Genomic DNA, 21954 nt, shown 5'->3' on the forward strand with positions numbered 1-21954 from the left:
CCGATCGGAGTTGGCCCGCCGCGGGCTACCTGCCGTAATTTTAGGAACGAGAAATTACTCATAATAATAAATGTACCTAATAATTTTCGAAAAAAAAACCAAAACCACTTTAAATTTGTTCGTAGTATCGCCTTGGTATTCGAGACGAGGATTAACGTGACTCACACTCATCTAAAATGGTTTCATGTACACAATCAAGTATCATTATGCTTCTCAGTGATCAACAGATTAATAGTTTCTGAGTAATGCATGTTTTCGTTATCACGCTCCGTTAGTTTATTTGCTTGAGTTACATTAAAAATTATGAAATATAAAAATTAAAACTTATGAGTTACCATGTATGTATTAATAATGAACAAAATCAAAATGTTAATTGAAAAAATGTTTTATCTGTACCACAAAATATACTTTAACAGTATTTTTACAGTTTCTACTTGAATTTCTATTGCTCCATCTACGATTAGTCTCCTAGAGAGTTTTGACCCGCAAACACATTAAACACACAAATAAATGTTGTTTTAATTGTTCCTGTTTTGAATGTTGTGAAAACCGTCCATTATCTGGTTGACTTAACATTTAAGTACAATTTTGATAAATCCAACCAAAATATCTGAAAATTTGCAACAATATCTTATACATACTTATCAAGGCTATAGTAGAAAGCTACCTTAAACTGTATAGTAGTCACTATTTGAAATATTCACCCCGTATGCCCGTAAATACAATTGCTTCGATATTGTGTGATAGTGTGATACACTGCTGTTGTGGTGCTGATTTATTAAAGCTCTATAAATAAGCAAAGGTAAGACAATAAAGGTCTCGATCTTTCGATAAAAAAAGAAGTAGATTAAAAAAAGGGGTGTGAGCGTGTCAGCAAATTATGGTTATTAAAAAACAAAAATTGTTACTTAATATAATATCTTATACGCTGCGTCAGTATTATCTATCGATTTTAAATCAAAATAAGAAGAGGAAGTAAATTAGGGCTGAGTGGTTTTTCCTTTTTGAATTATGTTATTTTATTTACTTATGTATAATATTACATATATATGATACTTTTATATTATAAACATAGTTGTAAATTTTGGGTATTAGGAACAACTATAGTACATCTTTTATTATCACCAAGCTTTGAATAATAAGCATTTAATAATAATATAGTAGTTATTAATTTCATAAAAATAAAAAAGTAATTTATCGTACATTAAAAAAAATGAACATTGAATATACATATGAGCGCTGTCGAGAAATTTTAACTTATATCACTTTGTAACTCCGTTGGCTTTGTTTCAAGATAATACATAAAATAAAAAATAAAAATAATATAAATAATTTCATTTTAAAACTACCTTGTTCTTGTTTTAAACTTATTAAAACTATTCTCTTCCTTTTATATCAATAGTTAAACATTCCACCTGCAATATGTGAAACAAAAAATCGTTAAATTAAAATCATAGTATAGTACAATGTATCATTAAATCAATGTATCATACAAAAATCGTCAAGTAAATTATTTTCCTCTTAAGACGAAATTTCTACTGGACACATTTGGAAGATATTAAAGAGAACAACATTAAGTCTCGTACAATTCAAAATAAACTTCTCATTTTATAAAATAAATGAAAAAAGTTATAACTTAGTAGTAATAGAGATGTCAAATCAATTTGTTTGAAGTATTAATTACCCTTACTGAAGTTTCGAAAATTTTACGCAAGAGCATCCGGGTGATGGAAGGCCGGCTATCCTCGACCCACGCTGGTTCTGGTCCAGCGGGGTATTCCGTAGAACAGCTCACTCTAACCGGCGCCATCTAGGTGGGCTTCGGATAGCCTGCCGACCGAAAGGGCTGGTGGTCGTGGCGCCGACGACCGCCAGTCCGGCGTCCCTAAGGGGAGGGTTATGGGAGAGATGTGCTCCGCACTAAACGCTTCGCTTTCCCCCCTCTGCCTCTTCATAAGTTCTGTCTCATGCGAGGTTTGGACGTTGGTTGTTGAGCGACAGGAGGTTTTAGTCAGTTCGACTCTGACATGCCCCGCCCTCCATCCCCAGTGAAGGGCGGAAGTCCGGCGATTTCCTCCAGACCAAAAAAAAAAAACTGAAGTTTCGAATCATTTACAGTATTTTATTATGAAGAATGAAACAATAATACGAACTAATATTAAAGTAGGTATGTTGATTCTATCAGGACGGGTACCGGCGACGGCGAGCCTGCGGCGCGCATTGTGCGGTACCGTAGTTTTCGTGGAGTCGGAGTGGTGGAGCTCGATGGGGTTTAGTCGGTAGTCGGTTTTGCGGGGCGGGTCCTGCGTGGTAGACGCCGCGCAGCGCCTCGCGCGCCTTTCTCAAGGCGTAGTCTCCCGGTAGGAATTGGAAGAAGAGGAGGACTTTGGTCTTCCTCTTCTTCCTCTTCTTCTCTGGAGGCGCCGGAGTCCGACATAACCCGGTCTATTACCCCTCTCGACCGGGTATCCGTAAATGGATTCCCCAGCGATAAAAAATAAAAAAAAAGGTATGTTGATTCTAAATGAAGAAAAATTTAATGGAAAAGTAATTTTCCAAGCGAATCACTCGCTCAAACAAAACTGAAGAAGATGGTAAAAGAACAAGTATAAATTTAATGATAAATGAAATATATTCGGTAACTTTTGCTAGGTTAAAAAATTCAAAACAATTTATTAAGTCAGCTCTACGTAATTTTATAATAGTCCTTGATTAACGTTTTCTTGTAGTTTCCGAAGCGGCTTAGGTCATGCGATCCGTAAATAAAACGATCATTAGAATAACGTGTGAAATTGGATTCCCAAGTATTTGACTGAATTAGAAAAGGTGTGGCGAATTTTAAAATGTGAACTGTAAGTACAGAATTGTTATTATAAACAACACTGAGAATGCGTTGCGAGAAAATACGTTTAACATCACAATATATGTTTGATTTTTATTAAATTCGTTTTCGAAAACTGAATTAGATTTATTAAAATAGACAGATCAGCTGTTAACTTCGGTCTCTAAGGTTTGATGTTTGTCGGTTTGTTTCTTTGTTTTTATTCATTCGTACGTCGTATACTTGATTTGAAATTTTTGATACTTATTGTTGGTACTTTAGAATCGTTGGTACTTTCTGGCATAAAACCATCACCGAGCGACAAAAGGCTTTATGCCGTATTCCGGGATAGTCACTGCCGTTCATGGCGGGATCACACTAGTTAATTTTATATGTTTATATCTAATTTCTAAAAAGGATAAATACTAAATGATTACTTTCATGTTACTTGTTGGCTATTTGAAACGCATTCAATTGAAATTCATATAACGTATTTTGAGCGTGTCATTACGTAGCATGACCGAACAAAGCCACCCATTCATACTGTGAATCCAGTCGAAATATTCACGTTCCGTTAGTCAAACAAACCAATACTGTAATAAATAATTAAAGTGTGCTTGGACATCTCGTGACCGCAGACTTTATTGTATGTTTCAACTAAAAACCAATTGATGTAAGTAAAACAACGTTATTCAATAACTGTAGAATATACTAGAATTATAAAATTACTAGCTGTACCTGTCCGCTTCGCTGGGCATTTAAAATTAACATTATTATTTCTCACCCCCACAAAGATTCTCATCATTAACGCCCCCGCAACTGGTGTAGGGAGTCCATAACTCATATAAATATTAGCCTATCCATTAAGTACATGTATTTTCTACATGAACACCAAGTTTCAAGTCAATCGGATGCATAGTTCAGTAGTTATAACGGAACATCCCTTAAAACCACTAGATTTATTAGTATAGATTTACAATAGAATCTCAAACAAAATATAATTTGTTTATTTATACTCGTAATGTACTAATACGTATAACTTTCCAATACATTAGATGTTTTGCCGCAGCTCTGGTGTGTGTATTACAGGTTGGGTGGGCCTCTTCTTATGTTAAGTGTTGGTTTACGTCTGTTATAAAGAAACATATTATACACATATACAAAATCTAAACTGTGCTAGTTGTTAGAATCCGATGGATAACGTCATTTCGGTAAAAGTCTAAAATCTTAGTTCTTAAGTTGTGGAAAAATTTAATACTATCATTTTCAATTTAAAATAATTTTAAACCTTTTGAAGCTAGTCTTCCGTGACTAATAATCACATTCGTAAATTTTGAATGTAGTAGTAAAACTACACGACCGACCGTTTTTTAACCTAGTTTATGTAGGTAATTACTGTCGCATGCGGCCAAAACGCTTAGTGGAAAATAGCCCTTACATTGTCTCGTCACACAGCTCACGGGCGACATCAGTATGCGCGAGGCGGGCGCGTGTCGGCATGCGTCGGCGTCCGCTGCCACCTACTGCTACTCCTTGTTTATATCTCCGTAACTTCAAACATTTCAACTATACTTTACTTGTAGATTATTACCACTTAACATATAAGGTAATCGAAAGGCAAGGGTTTGCGTCTCCGACCATTTCGTCTTAATTTCCCATCATCTGTGCGTAGTAGTAGTTTCTTAGTAATTTATTATATCTAATTTACTTTACTTTATCCCGTTTCAGCATTTTTTGTATGTTATATCGGTCGTTATTCCCTTGTTTTTTTTATATCACGTTTAAGTTGGACGGCGGCATTCACACTGTGGTATGAGAAGGTAAACTTTTTTAAATTAATTGATCTAAAATATTATTGCATTTATTTACACGAGTTCATATAAGTTTTTTTCTGGTGGCCTAGAGGCCTTTCCAGCTTCATCAGTATAGATGAGTGAGCATGGACTCAGCTAGGAGTGGTGGGATTCCCTAACAGCTACCCAAGTGCTTCCAAAAGAGACCTAATTGCTCAAGGGCAGCTGCTTCGTAAAGGCGCGTGAGCGTGTTTTGTAAATTGTCATTTTATTGCGAAGCGACATTTTACTCCGATTGCAGACCATGAGGATAAAGTCTACCGAGGATCAACGCGGTGCGGTCATAGATGCATCCAGGATGACTCCCATATACATTACCTTCCTGACCCAGGGTATTGATTGACCAAAAAAGGCGGTCGGGAGTGTAAGAGATTCGCGTTGAGTTACGCCTTTCAAAAAGCACGGCTGTGCTTTTCGCTGGCTTAATATTGATGCGCCTTTTCCGGAAACGCTGTCTGATGGCTACTACGGCTGCGGTCTGGAGTTTATTTGCGATTAGGGACTTTTTTCTATTCGAGTTGTAAGCAGCCGTATTATAATTATTGGTGGGTCGGCGGCAGCCGGGAGATTTCATTTATAAATAAACTAAAGGAGCGGAGAGAACGGACTATTACAGAGACTCCACCCATAATAGGTCACGGGGAGGACCAAGTTCTTTCAAATCCACACCGAAATGAACGGTTTGACGAGTAGTCTCGAAAGATGAGCATGAAATCTGGTACGCCGAAGTTGTACAATTTCAAAATCAAACCGTTGTGTCATCATACTTTGTCGAACGCCTTTGCGATATCGAAGCCCTCTGCTTCCGAGTACAGTGATTTTGATTGGTTAATCCCTACGATAATGTTCTTCGTTCACTTTTGACGGTTCACTTGTTGTACGCACGAGTGTTGAGAGCGAAATCTAAACTGGTCATCTATAGGAATGCTCTTGGATGCGACGAAGTCTCTGAAGCATTTGTAGAACAGACGTTCGTACCGTTTGCCTAGAGACACAAGGACACGATCGATCGGGTGATCTTTCGGGTTGTCATGGGGCCTATGTATGCCACTTCTACACCGCGGAAAAGATAGTTTGTCATAGCGGCATTGAAAATAGATGCCAGTATTACGATGAGTTTGGAGGGAAGAAATTTAATGACGTGATGGGATATACCTTCGGAGCCGGGTGCCTGGTGAGGCCATAAATCATCGATCAGGTTTTATACTTCCATCGAAGTGACTGTAGCTATTAATCTTAATATCATATTTGGAGTACTGTGGTCAATTATCAATTGAAAAATGCACTTTATATATGAGAAAACTGTTCACTGCCAATGATATGAAATATCAGTTCCGCAAATTTGTGTGAAGAGTTAAGAGTTATATTAAGAGACTTAACCTTCTCAAGTATCCTGTCTTGATTTATCTAGGTCGGAATATTTATATATTTTTCAAAAAAAACTATGGTTTAGTCATACTTCGATAGCTAACACTCCGTCCAAACAATACTGAAGTCAGATTATTTCCTCTAGCTTTGTAGACTATCTCATTTGCTTATTAACAAGTTGTCAATAGTGAAAAATTTTTTACCTGTAAATTAATAATATGCGATGTTACTTTTGCTTAGGCAAGTGCCACCTGATAAGATGCGGTGATTTTACCATCCAATTAATTTTTAAATTATCTGTTAAGTAACGATCAGTTAGTCTATAAGATGTAAATGCTAAGTCACCTTTTAACATACGCCAGATGATTCTGGATACTCTTTCGAAACTACTATTACCCGGGTAGCACAAATATTTGACTACTAGAAAGCCGATGCAGAGTTTCACAAATTGCAGTAGACTCCATTCTTTCACTATGTGATGCTGAGAATTCGATTAACATATTCGGATAACATTTCGGTTTTTTTTTTATGATTCTACTTCATTTTAATAACAAAAACTGGGTTAATAAATATGTTTTTATTTATAATTCCTGAGTTTTTTTATTAAAAAAAATCTAATTAAAAATGGTATTGTAACTTTTACACATTTAGGTCGGTTCGGTCAAAACCTGGGAGCTGCTTGGAAAACGAAAAAAAAAAGCCAAACTAGTACATTCTTTTTTAATTATATAAAAAATAAGTTCTTTATTTAAAAAATTCGAAGGTTCTCAATACTCGTGTATATTTTTTGAAAATTTTACATACTTGATCGATATCTCGAAATGTTCTCGTTCTACATAATAAAACTATTTTTACGAGTTAATCTCCCCCTTATTGTTGTCATTACCTTATTAATATTTTAAATACTTTAAAATTTTAAATATTTCGTAGTTTCCGTAAGCCCTAAAAAGTGTATGATTAGTTTTAATTATAGCTCCCAAGTCGAGAAAACTAAATAAAATACTACATTATCGTTATAATTACGTATTTCTATTTTTTAAATCGATAAACATTATGGAAATAAAAACTAGTTTGAATAAAATCACTGATTTTAATATATAAAACATCGCTATAAATTCCAATTCAAATTAAACCTAAAATTAAACTTTATCGGAAGAATATTTTATAAAAATTGACGTATAAAATAAGAAAACACAATATATAAATTTATTTGAGAATGTTCCAAATTCAGACTATTTTAACAGTATTTATAGTCAGAATATGTACATGTAACTGATCTTAAGAAACTTATATTTAACTAGCGGTTCGCTCCGGCTCCGCTCGGGTATTTAACAAAAATTTCAACGATATTTGACTATCAATCTATCATCAATAATTTTCGCAGGGCACGCGATGTAGAAATATTTTAGGTAATTTTTTTACACCTAGGGTTACATTATTGGAGTTTTAGTAAGGATCCTTAATTTTTTTCAAAAAATATTATAGCCTATGTCACTCGGAAATAGTGTAGTTTCCAAACGGTGAAAGAATTTTCAGAATCAGTGAAGAAAAGTGAAGAAATCGGTTCAGTAGTTTCGGAGCCTATTCAATACAAACAAACAAATCTTTCCTCTTTATAATATTAGTATAGATAAAAAAATCTTTCTAGTTAATTGGAAAAAACTAATTATCTGTAGTCAATCTGTGTATTTTGTCACAGTTTTTTAAACGAATAGATAGGTAAACTTTATGTACATATATATCTGTGCCACACTACCCAATTTATGTTTTTAGCATAATTTAAAGACTTTTAATTGGCAGTCTAGCTCACGGGTGATCTTGTATTAAGCGGATAGTCCATAAATATCACGTTACGATTCATTCGTGGCAGAAATAAAAACAATATTGATAGTCATAAGTGTTCACAAAACAATCTAGCACCAATAAATGCCTGTTGGCAGTTGAAATACACTAGTATAATAATCAGAAAACGCTGCCACGAATACTCCAATAAATCCCTTAGTCGTGTTTTATAACATCGACGGGTAGAGATGGGGGTGGTACTTTTCTCAGCCTTACAGCAAAAAAGTTAATGATTCTATGATAGCTACAGATTTCAATGATATATTCATGTTCGAATGCATAAGATGAACGAAAAAACATTAACCATTTATTTTTATGTGACGTAATAACAATTATTAAGCTTATCGGGATCGGGTTGTTCTTTTTTGTTTCTTTATTTATTTATTTTTATTGCTTAGATGGGTGGACGAGCCATAGCCCACCTGGTGTTAAGTGGTTATTGGAGCCCATAGACATCTACAACGTAAATGCGCCAAACATCTTGAGACATAAGTTCTAAGGTCTCAAGTATAGTTACAACGGCTGCCCCACCCTTCAAACCGAAACGCAGAAATAGGCAGGGTGGTGGTACCTACCCGCGCAGACTCACAAGAGGTCCTACCACCAGTAAATAATTTAGTTTTAGTATTATATTTATTTACATCAACTTCATCACTTGCAAACAAATATTTACTGCTGAATGTAGGCGTCTATTAAGGTACGCAAAAAAGATATATTCATTGATATAAAATATGCGATTAATGAAGGACTGATCAAACATTTAAAAACAATCGAAAAAAAAAACACGTTAAATAAGTTAGGGAAATTAATAAAGAAGGAAATACGAGAGCCGAGAGAAGCGTTTATAACATCGAGCAAAAGTCAAACAGCTGAGGCATTCTCCGAGCAGAACTAAAACTTTTTAACTTGTAGCCATAGATTTAAATCTCCGTAGGAAAAGTGCGGAGTTTTCTTTGAATCGGTTCACCCTTTTGATGCTGTTTGATCTTTGTACCGTAAACGTTATTTGAAACGTTGTAAGAATGATTCACAATTAATGAAACAAGAAACGAGTGTAGGCACTATCTACAAAAAGTCGAACAGAAGATGAATTCGAACAAAGTTAACTTTTCTCATGACGTTGCTTTCCTTGTGCGACGTTCGAATAAATTAAAACCGTTTGCTTCTTGAACGGTATCAGGTTGAGAAAACTGTCTTAAAATAACTTGCTTGAACCGTTTTTACTGATATAAATAATGTAATGTGAATGTTTGCAGGTAGCTATCACCATTCTACTCCTTTTTGAATCATGTATTCCGGATCGAAGGGTAGGAAAGCAATAATAGAATATGAATGAAACTTAGAGATCATTTCTCAAGAAGAGTGACAGTATTTGCGTTGCCATATTTATTGGCTTCAAGTAATCACTTATCAGTAGGAGAGTCAGTCATCTAAAGCAATTAAAAATTCACTTTCGGTCGATGAGCGTGGAGTTTTAGTACGTTCTTTTACGTACGTTTTAGTACGCAAAGACACATTTAGTGCGTTCAGTACTCAAAAGGAAATTAATTTAGGAGTTAATGATATAAATTGAACAAGCCGTATCAAAGTTTGGTTGTAATGGCTAACATATTAAATACGAGAGTCGCATTTTTTGGTTTTAATTAGATTTACTTAAAAAAATGAACGCTTAAAATTTTAAAAATGTAATAAATTTCGAATATCTACCTATTTCATGGTGTTCACAGTCAGAGTACCAATGTTTCGCATATATGTTTAACTTATGTATAGAAGCGCTTACAAAAAAACAAATTTCAAATAATTTCTGAATAATATGTACAAAAGCGAGTTTAACCCATTCAAGTTTGATGGAATCAACATTGAAAACTATTCTGAAAATCCGAATTCATGTTAAGGTTCGTCGTCTGTGTAAAATTAATGTTTCAAACCGTTCTCTAAGCGCCTGATAGTTGAACGTATTGTTTACTAACTTTGTTGGACTATTAATGTTGTCGACTAAAATATTTTTATGTTTACACTTGGCTGGAAAACCACCCAAATACCCTAATGCGTTGACAAAAGTCAGTTACATCAAACGACTGAAACGTCATGATATACAGGGAGTTGGTGACAGATGGTGATCGATGAGGAGTCTCCTGGTGAGGAGCCTCTTCGACGTGATGGCACGCGCAACGCATCTGCTCATAGTCCAGGAATGATCGCAGATAGGCACATAAAAAAAAATGTTTACACTTGTATTTTTAATAAATACGCTCTTCGCTTTTGACATGCACCCGACCTTAAGCTACGATGTCAATCGCGATTTCTTTTTTGCTTTCTGCAGCAGACAATGGCGGGAAAATGTTTTCTACGTGTGGGACGGAGGGGTACGGGGTCAGAGCGGGAACACTAATCTCTGTCGGGATCGTTCGGATTAATGGCTCGTATTGCCTGTTGTTTCCACAGTCCTTGAGGGTCCTGGCTTGTCTACTTGTTAAAAGTTTCTTGACTCTCCACACCCGTTGTTACGGTGTATTTTAGTTTTATGTATCTTGTTTATTTGTTGTTTCCACGCTGCGTTAAGATATTAGCGGTCTTTCTTGTTTGTCGAACTCGTGATTGTACATTTGTCCCAGTAATTAAAGTGAATGACACAGTAAATCTCTATAATAACGAGAATAAACTCTACATAGAGCTATAAGATGTTGGAAAAAAATTCAATGTTTCTATATTTGGTGAGCAGTTTCCGTTGCTCAAGATGGTCAGCAATTTCGGATATAACCAAGTAGCTACCTACCGTAATGCACCTATATTAAATTTGGGTTTTAATGGGAAATAAGTTTCTCATATTTCCTTTCCTAACCTTGCATCAGTTACATCAATTACTTATACATATATGTAGATTTTGTCACATATAAATTAGCTTTTTGACTGAATTTAGTAAAGAATCGTAAATAACTGCAGAAATGAAATGAACTAAACTCATTAAGACAACTATTGTTTTGAATTTTATCTAAAAAATACTAGTAAACCAGGTGTGAGTTTAACTATCGTAGCCAAGAGACACCGCGACGTGAATACCGCCACCTCGAGATATAAAATTGAAGTATCATTTGATATCCCTTGATTCACGCTGAAACGTATGAATGATACGTGAAGCAGCCAAGGTGGCACTGCATACCGACGTGTTTTTGTTGAAACTATATAAAAGTCGTATCTTTACGAAAAAATCATCATAGAGAAAGCTTTGAACCATAATTAATTCTGCATTTAATCTACGCCCACAAGAGAAATAAGTCATAATTCCCGAACAATTTTTTACTGCTTAAACAATTCTGATTAATTTACAAATCGCCAGCTTTGTGGTTCTCCGAGCACATTGAAAAACAATGAAAATGAAAAGCCATCGAGCGCGTCGGGCCGCTCTTGACCGACTTGGAATGAACAGAGCGTGGGAACCGGGAGTTTATCCTACAATGATACTGAAGACTTTTCCCCGCAGAGGGTCGTTAGCGAGTAATTATTCATTTTTCTGCTCCTAATATCTAGTCAAGTGGTCCTTGAAAATAATGAATCTCTTTGAAAGGCAATGCGGAACAAACCATTGTCAAAATGACGCAACTTGTTATTCAGTTGCTCTAGTCAACGAAATTATTCTTCAGCCTCAAATCAATGAGAGTCCACTGAAATTACACCAAGCTTTAAAATCACAACAAAAACGAATTTTCTTTTCGAAAAAATAGTCAAGCCGGTACATACACATAGCTTGAACAAAAAAAAATTAAAGGTAGCCAATCAGGTAAGCTACGCTACACTGGGAATTTTCCTTTTTCCCTAAAATAAAACCCGTCGAACAAAATCCGCCTATTAGAGAGGGCGCTGCTACTAATTAAAATAAAATTGTTAAAACAGAGACTGTGTTGCCCGTGCGCTCTCCCCTAGACCTGACGAACTTTTAACGAGGATATATTTGGTTTCGAACAACCCTTTGGTGATTTTAGCATTGAGTCTGACTGCAAATAACTCCTTAATTGACTTCAAACAACTTTTAGCTTTGTAGGGAGAATTCCGATGATATCCACGTTTGCTCACTGTGTTTTATTAAAAGCAATAATATTATTTATCCAATGTGAATATATTATCACATTAGCGATAAAAAAATTATCGAATGTTTAGAGTGTAAAGAAATTAATTTATTATAATATTCTAAAAATCTATATTAAAATTTAGAAATATACCATCACTGATGGGGCTGCCGTGTTTCTGTAGCGCGTCGGCGATGTTTGCAGACGCCCATGTTGACGGCTTTGCCGCAATACTTAGGACACGAGCAGCATCCCTGATGTGGCGGGTGCGTGGCTGCTCCAATGGTTACCTGCAACTCATTGCGAACAGAATGGAGATAGAGAGAGAATGGAGAGTCCATTCTTTTTAACATGGAATCGCCTACATGTGGCGGAATAAATATATTATTATGTATTTCCAATTTGTTTTTTTATATATTGGCTAAAATATGGTCTGAAATAAACGATGATTATTATTATTATTGTTATTAACAAAACAGAACATAAAGTTCAAATAATAATTCTAATATGAAGCATAAAATAATTCGTAGTATTTTAAATCATTTTTAATTACGAAATATTAATTTACGAGATATTTTTTTTACAAAAATGGAAAAGTTGAAATATTTATCCCTTGTAAACATTATGTTTCAATTTGCTGAGTGCTTACTCGAAGAAAGGTTTAGATTAACTTAAATGTCATCTCAAATTATTCCAAACAACTTTTAATATAACGTGTTTCCACAAATACAATCAATAACAAAAGAAAAAAAAATTACTTTATAAAATGTTATTTTCATTCAATTTGAAACAAAATTATTTTATAATCTGATTTATTACATATTGGAGAGTTAGTTACTCTTTAAAGAAGCGGTTTTCATTAATTACATAGTACTATTGTCAGTATGTTGTTTACTCACGTTCTCTATAAGTAATGTAAAAGTATATGAAATTATTAACTGTAGTTTTAAATACTTATACTAATGTATTGTAGTTTGACTAGGTATCGAATTATTTAATAGAAGTTTTTTTTTAAAATATTATGCGTATTTTAGTAATCTTCATTAAACATTAGAACAAATAGATAATTGTTTCACTTTTTTACTTTAAAACAAATATAATATATATAAACTTCACAATTAGTTTTGTGTAGGGAATGGCAAATTGTGCTGCGATAGATTGTACGCACACGAGGTTTTTATTTTATTTTTTTATTGCTTAGATGTGTGGACGCGCTCACAGCCCACCTGGTGTTAAGTGGTTACTGGAGCCCATAGACATCTACAACGTAAATGCGCCACCCACCTTGAGATATAAGTTCTAAGGTCTCAATATAGTTACAACGGCCGCCCTACCCTTCAAACCGAAACTCATTACTGCTTCACGGCAGAAATAGGCGGGGTGGTGGTACCTACCTGTGCAGAGTCACAAGAGATCCTACCAGGTTTATTAATATAGATTTTTTTCTGCTGATAGGGCGACGAAGCGCATCGGTGACGGGCCGCTGTGGCAGTATGATGGACTGTCTGTGCCCCGCACCACGCACGCTCGCCTGCCGCATCGTACTGCTCGACGAAAGAGAATTGTTTCATGAGATTCAGGTAACTCAAATTCTCCTTCTGATCCTCATTTCACTTTTTTTTCTTTATTGCTTAGCTGGGTGGACGAGCTCACAGCCCACCTGGTGTTAAGTGGTTACTGGAGCCCATAGACATCTACAACGTAAATGCGCCACCTACCTTGAGATATAAGTTCTAAGATCTCAGTACAGTTACAACGGTTGCCCCACCCTTCAAACCGAAACGCATTACTGCTTCACGGCAGAAATAGGCAGGGCGGTGGTACCTACCCGCGCGGACTCACAAGAGGTCCTACCACCAGTAATAAAATTTTGTACTTTGTACTTTTATTTAGGCATGATATAACTATTCAGTCGAATAACGAGACTTAAAGATCGTTAAGTTAAATACTTACCCAGAAATACATATCCGAATTTTCGTTTCTTGGAGAAGAATGTTATGTTGAGATCGAAATCAGCGGAAAGATCTCGATGCCGCATCGATATACTTAAATATATGCTAATCATCCCTGAAGAAAAAAGTGTAGGTGATTGTAATCTAAGTTAAATTAGATTTAAGTACCTCAGAATAGATGTAACAAAACGGGTTACTTACGCCATTGAAAAAATAATACACACATATATACAGGTCTTATATATACTACATAAAATGACATAAATCGTCCGATTAAAAATTATATGAAATAGTGATCTGTTTGCAATTTTTTTTACCATTGTTCTTGAATTCAAGCATATGAAGAACCTAATCTTAATTAGCCATTAACTAAACATTTAGAAAATTTAAATCAACATTAACTTAATAAATTGAGTTTCTTTTTATATTCGTGTTATTTATTTAGAATTTAGGAAAGATCGACGATTGGACCATCTGACATTAAGTGACTCTGCGACATAAATAGCGCTGCCAACCTTAAGACCTAAAAGTCAAACTAATTTACATTGTAATATTTACTCCTCTATGTACACACAAAATTGGGATATATAATAACATCGCGGCAAAAATAGTCAGGCAACCAATCTCAGCCAGCACTCTTTTATTCCTAACTAGCTGTCCCGGTAGACTTCGTAGTGCCTCAATCGATTAATAAATGATCTAAACTTTTGTATAAAATAAACTTAAAACAAACCAAAAGGAATCCGTCCGATGGGGGACACATCAAAGGGAAAACAAAATTGTTATTTTTATTTAATTCCGGGCATTTTCATATTTATCTACCTTTTGAACCTTTTCTGGACTTCCACAAATAATTCAAGACCAAAATTAGCCAAATCGGTCCAGCCGTTCTCGAGTTTTAGCGAGACTAACGAACAGCAATTCATTTTTATACTTATAAAGATAGAAGATAGATAATAAAATTTGAAGCTGCGAGTCTACGACAAAAATCATTTTATAATCTTGGTCGGTTAGTCAACGTTTAATGTTTAGTATAAATTTTATGACGAAATCAGCTGATAAAAAACAAAAACAACCGATCTCTGACGCTACGGTCGCCCGTTCGGGTCTGATTGCAGCTTTCAATTTCCCGTATGTATGAAACAGCGTGTAGGGTTTTCCGTACCTTATTTACGCAGTGCAGCTATTTTGAAGCAAATCATTTGAAGCACACCCGGGGGCTCAAGGAAGGTCTTTTATATGCGAAGCCCGGGTCCAAGGTGTGGGTGATGAATTCACTGAATCGTATGTCGACTCTATGAATATTAAATTCTATTTGGCTGGTATTGTCGTCGCCTAGTGAGTGCGAGTACAGTTTGCTAGCGATGAGTGGCCTTCGTCGGTTCATACTACGACTATAAACGTGCGTCAGTCATTTCGTACGAGCTCTATCTGAATTTAAAAGGTGTCTTTACTTTTTTTTTTTTTTTTACTTAAAACTTCCCTTTTGTTTTTATTTAATCGTAACGTGGTTACTTAAGTCAATAGGTGCAACAGACTTTGATATAGGACAGATTTGTTCCAGACTAAGTGCTAATGTAAACATGACTGCTTTTTCAAGAGTGAAATATAAAAATCCAAACACTAGTTCTTCAGAATCCATAAGAGGTAATAAACTTCAGATAAATCCGGTAGTTTATGCAGACAGTTTGTCATATAGCTCGAAGGCATAACTGTAAATAACGGCTAAATATATTCTCAAAGTGCTATTGTTCGCCCTTTCGAGGACACGTAACTTGTTCGTCAAACAAATTCTGAAGATATATTGGACGAAAATCGTCCAATTTTGGTAAAGTGGTAGACGAGGTTTCGACGGTTCTCGCTAAATTGTATGGATATTTTAGATGAATCGCGGCCCTTTCGTGGCGTTTCCCTATCTACAAAGGGACATTTGTCTTCAAAGGCCTTAGGAAGAACTTTTCCTTTCCGATAACTACAATAACATGTTCGATTTTTGTATTACACTAGGTCACTAGGCGAAGTAAAATTAAAAGTCGAAGTAAAATGGTTTTCAAACACACCAAATTAAATGTGATCTGAAAATATTTGAACTGAATATATATTACGTATGATATGTTTAAGCTTACATTAAAATAATTAGATTAGAGAGAAAAAAACCATGACCTTTGCCCTTGAACCTTAATGTATTTTTTAGCCCTTTAGTTAAGAAAAAAAATGTTTATGGCCGATGAAACTTTATAATATCAATCGACATAATTTTAAACTTTTGGGAATTTTGGAGTTGTGGTCTCTAACCATTAAACGTACCGAATACTTTGCTGTATACGCAGAAAATAAAAATAAACGACCAAAAATTAATCTAAAACATACAACCTAAAGTCTTGAATTCATTCGATTGAGTAATATTCTGCTTTACTTTCCTCGAGTATTATACGGAATGGGAACAAAAAGGGAATTGCTGTGCAATTTATGAGTCGGGCCTAGTGTCAGCGCAGGATCGTACTGGAGGAGGTGATTCTGTATTGTCGCGGCGCTAAATTGAGTCGACAGCATTTCACGGTCTGCTGCCTTGATGCAACCTTTAGTGCTTTCAATGTCTTGATTGTTTTTTCCTTTCCTTCCGCCCGTCCTGCTCTCTGCATTCTTTCGTTTAAACGTTTATTTGCGTAATAGTTACTCGTTATATTAATATCATATTAGTTTTCAATTCTCAATCGTAATTCATGTTCGTATTATGAAATTTATTTTGGGGAATTTTCATTCACGTAGTTCGTTCTCTTTTTATAGATGGACATTAAAAAAAAATGTCGTTTGTACATAGTATAAAAGGAACCGTTGCCGAAAACGAAAGTAAGTCAAGAAACTAGTGATTTTGGACGTTAGACAAAAATCACATTTTGAAAGTTGTGTTTAAGGGTTGTATTTGCATTGTGTGCTCTTTGAAATCAGTTGATACGCAGCGTTTTTGACGAGGGAACGCGGATAACGCTTACCTGCTGCATTGTGTTAAATTACGGATTCAAAATATACAATCTAACTAAAACTACAAATACTGGATATTTATTTAGCATTGACGCTACGTAATTTTTAAATTACTTAACTTTATTCCCGTTTCGACTTCAGCATCGGTTTATTAATACTCTGTACGTAAGTCGCAAGAATTACAATAATGTTGGTCATTCTTTAAATGAAAATTGCTACGGAATATGACAATAAGGTTTGAGCGCTGCATCAGCCCGCAGCGGGGATCGCGTGTTCGGCCATTGCCAATAATACCGCATACATCCCGAGTACCGTCAGACTTTGAAATCGTTTGTTATTTTTCGAGCTTCATATACGCTACTGGAAGCAAACGCGCTCTGTTATTAAATCATTTATTATTCAGACCAACGAACTGTTTCGCAATTTTCCCACAGGCCGTCGTGGATCCTGCAAGCAAATACAAGTTGCCCCAAAGTAAACCGTATTTAGCTTTGCTTCAAACGCACGTTGTGTTTGTAATTACATAGAACTCAGTGCTGAATAGTTCGTTGTTTGGTTCATTATCGCAGATGCATATTAAGATTGTGTTCGCCAAATCCCATTCGCTTATCGATATCTTAATATCGGATACTATTCTTACGGCTAGATCATGGTTTTGTGCGAAATAACTTAAAAGGATTCTCGATTAATGTAATTTTCATACTACCGTAAATTTTATTACGGCTACAAGCTGATAAATTAACCACAAAGTAACACAGCTAGCTACTATTAAATTTGGTAAGAGCTTTTCGGTTGAATACTCCGAAATGTATTAAATTAATATATAACGTAACAATATACAATGAAAAATATTTAATAAACTGATTAACTTTAATTAGAATAGTATCAATAGTGGTGACATATACTTTACGCTGGAAAATCTATTGAAAGAATTAATATTCAGTGAAGTTATCCTCCAGATGAAAACAGTAAGTAATGAGCAATCAGATTGTAACTGTCGTTTTCAAAACGATATATTTATCCGTCCAAAAAAAATTATCAATTCTTTAATTTCTCAAAAGCAACTTTAATTAGAGCTATTGGATAAAAAATGTAAATTAGAGACAACACGAATCACAGTCACGCCTCACTATACGAGAGACGGTTACCACACGGAGAAGTCGCACGCGAACTTCAAGCTTCTTTCTCGACCGTGAGACCAGGCCGACCCCTGCAATTATGTTGCCAATACAAAATCACTATTGACTACTGGTCTTACCGGCCCATCGCGTGCAAGTTTCCCTAATTGCAGAATCTGAATATCGAGATGTGGTAATTTTTAACTCCAAAGGAATTGATTCAGGAAACAATGGCCAAGAAATAATATGCTATATTTATAACAGTGCTACTTAATGCTTTTGTGTAGGTTTTATGGTGATCTACATACTTTAACAACTAGGTTAATTTTATTCTATTAACTGTTGATTTATAGTATTTTCCTTGGTTTTCGCCGTTACGGTCAATCTCGCCTTTTTTCCCCTTCTCCTAGAAACCTCAAGGGCTTATACTTTTAGCTTCACCAAACATGAAGGCCAGCTCACGGGGCTAAACCTAAGAGACTTTGCTAATATCTGTCCTAGCAAGAAGAGCAGGGCTTCGCTAAATCTACCACTGGATTGGAATCGCCACCTACTGACATGATTCAGTGAGGACATTAACCGGCGCTTGGAATGCTTTAAGTCACTGAGAGTGGATCAGGAGAATCCCAAATAATGTGCTAATCTCGAGGTTTCTATTGTCGTTATAAGATTTAAAACGTTTCAAATACTGTATATTTTAAATAATAGTTTTATTTAAATAATTAAAATAATATATTTCAAATGTTTTATGGTCACGGTCGCCTGCGAAAAAATGCGAGATCAAACGGTAAAAGTAATTTTAAATTATGTTGTTTTATATGTTAAAGAAACTATTTAATAAAATGTTTTATTTTATTGTAGGATAATAACACCGGACAAAGCTTGCTTGATGTTGTCTTCAAACACTTGGATTTATTGGAAACAGCTTATTTTGGTCTTCGGTACCTCGATCAAGAAAATCAAACTGTAAGTTCAATATATTTTATTATTCGCACTATGTAACTATGACACAAAACACATATTTATCACACTATATTTCAGTCATCTAATATGTTATAAATATTTCTCTACATGTAAAGAAATATTTTTTATAACAATTTACAATCTAAGAATACCGTAGTCTCCGCAAGTCATTTTATTCACTTCAATTAAAACTGTACAGCTATTTTTGGTATTTTAAATACGGTCATATCAACAAAATAGGTACGCAATTGTATCAATGTCATTATATCTAAACTAAGTATTATGTCATATTATGTGAGACTTCAACTTTAGAAAAAAACATGTGTGCATTCACACGCAGCAAAAGTTTAACCTTCAGAAGAATTCTATCTCATACTTTCCCTGGCTAATAAGGCCTATGGATGCGTACGTTTCTCTGTTTTAGAGTCGTTTTTTTTCTTTTCAACAAGCTTCAAATCACTACGGTACTAAAGAAGTTTTAGCAACATTTTATAACTTCAATTACATATAGTAGTTAACTAGATTACCGGTCGACGGTACGCACTCACAACCAAATGTACCGTAAAAAAAGACTTTTAAGCACCTCGTTTATCAAGCAGTTGATAATCCTGAATATTATTCCACGTTGTTCGGGGTCGATTCCAGGCCAGAGTAATCTTGATAAATATATATCCAGTGTCTGGACGTAGTAGTTCTTTTCTATGTATATGTTCTATTTATTATGTATTTGTACTATCTATAAGACAGGAGAAAATCCAAGTTTGGTAGTTGTCAAAGGAGCAAGTATGAAATAAAATTGCTTAAAAATGCTTTGATATGACACCAACAAAAACAGTTACATGATTTACCAAGAATTCATCTCAGAAAGTCTAATTACTCATTTCATCCAGTCGTACATCAGATATTAACCGACATGAACCGACACTCGATTTAACAGATGATCATATAATGGGCTTCATAGAATCATTAATTGTTCAGAGACAAGCTTCTGTCGGCTTCTGTTAATCGCCCCACCGAAATTATTACTTGGCTAAAGCAGTAGATTAGATAGACATTAAAATTTGTTTGTTGTAGGCTTGGTGATTTAAAGCCAAATTGAGAATCTATTTGTGAAGTGTGTATAGTATCTTTATTTTTAATCTGGCTTTGTTTTGTAAAAGCGTTGTAAAGATCTTGGTGTATTTTTTTAGTATAATCAAAAAGAACATAAACATTCCCATATTTTCTACAGCACTGGTTAGATTCCGGGAAAAGACTTCGTCGGCAGCTACGAGGGTCAGATACCCATACATTTTATTTCGGCGTTAAGTTCTACGCAGCCGACCCTTGCAAGCTACTGGAAGAAATCACTCGGTAAATATTGTCACATTATTTTTACGCCAACATAATCATTATGTTTAGTTGATAATAAAGGTTGGCCCAAAATATTTAAATTAATCGGGTTTAACTCGCAATTTCGTGCATTTTTCGTTAACAGCCTTAAATGTATTTGTATAAAAAAATCAAAATTCATTTTAAGCTATAAATGAATTCCCGTTATATGATAACACTTACGTATACATTATTACCGTTAAGATTAAACGGCACACTTGTGCGATGTTTATAAACATTATTACAACATTGACCGACACTACCGTTCAACTGAACACTCATACACGTTGGAATGTTATGAAATTTGTTATTATAATGGCTTCCAGTAAACCACCAACTGGATGTGAAAATCTAATTAATGGTTGCACATTAACAAATTGTACGCACCGATGTATGTATACCAAAGTGGATTTCCATCAAAGAGCGTCGCGTGCGTTATGTGTGCACGTGCTAACTACCAACGCGAGATCAACGGTTTCATAACATCATTCGTATCACAGAATTATAATGTTGCTTTAGAATGAAACGAGTCGAGAAGGGAAGTGATAATAAAACACATCTGTATTTGTATGAAACGCGTCTACTCAACGTCTTACCGGTTTTCACGACAGACCTATATTTTCTAGTCCTATCACTGACACTCCTACATATCTAGTTTCTTGCTCTCCATACACGTACGTCATATTTGATTTAAATATTAATGTGTATGAACATTTATAAATTGCTTTGATACTTGCCTTTATCTTAAAGTGTATTTAAGAATTAAGAGATAAAAAGGTATTTAAAAAAAATATAAATTAAAAAGGTTGCTGTGCCAAAATGAAATGATTAGTCATCCGAGCTTGTCAACCCTTCGAAACCACTAAAGTTCGCGTACATTACACAGTATATAGTCGTGATGAGTAGGTACTTCGGGAAACCACAATCCAAAACAATTCAAAATGGTGCCAACTCAAACTATAATCGTTACCCTAGAGTAGACCCGACATATGAACATCAGCTTTATTAAATTCTCACACATAACGAGATAAGGGACAGATACGGCACACGTCTTATGTGATTACACGACTACTATCCATGCTATTAAGTATGTACTTCGTGATGATGACATATTCGATACATTGATGACATAATCATAGATGGAATCCAATTATTTAATTTTTAAAAATCTGCGTTATGTTCTTATTCAGAAAGGTGTAAAGCTTAGATTGCCTAATTTAATTTTGCGACGCACTGGTTTTTATTAAGGAAACCGACAAATTCACATTCTATTAAGAGTCGTGATTTCAAAATAATGAGTTTTTGAGTAAAAAAGGAGAAGTGTAGTGCTCTTCCAAGCTCGTAAACTCGCGTAGCCCTGATGAAATGAATAAATAGAGACTACGTGCACCGCTAAACTGTCATTGCCGTAATAAAAGCAGCCGCCGGGTTTTATTCTGCAGGCAGTTTTTAATTGGACACCTTTTGCACGATAGGATTTTAAAATTTCGATTCACGTCGGAGACGGGACGCCGCTAATTTTTCATTTTGTGGACACATAATTCTGGTTCTGATTCCGAAATTGTGTCGTGAAAATCGTGATAAAACTTTTACACTCTCTCTCTCTCTCTCTCCTTTGAA

The 21954-nt window shown here is 35.1% G+C and overlaps 1 protein-coding gene across 6 annotated transcripts in view; it reads left to right on the forward strand.

Annotated features, from left to right (window-relative positions):
- The window catches only part of LOC114249559 (band 4.1-like protein 4A), a 49521-nt gene that overhangs the window by 3983 nt on the left and 23584 nt on the right, over positions 1–21954 (forward strand). For all 6 annotated transcript variants that reach the window (XM_028183184.2, XM_028183192.2, XM_089727431.1 and 3 more), the window contains exons 2-4: positions 13404–13528; positions 18862–18966; positions 20195–20316. In XM_028183184.2, coding sequence (XP_028038985.2) covers positions 13442–13528; positions 18862–18966; positions 20195–20316 — 314 coding nt within the window. In that variant the 5' untranslated portion in view covers positions 13404–13441. The remainder of the gene's footprint in view (positions 1–13403; positions 13529–18861; positions 18967–20194; positions 20317–21954) is intronic.

This window comes from Bombyx mandarina, chromosome 05 (assembly GCF_030267445.1).
Source record: "Bombyx mandarina strain Sakado chromosome 05, ASM3026744v2".
Lineage (NCBI taxonomy): Eukaryota > Metazoa > Arthropoda > Insecta > Lepidoptera > Bombycidae > Bombyx > Bombyx mandarina.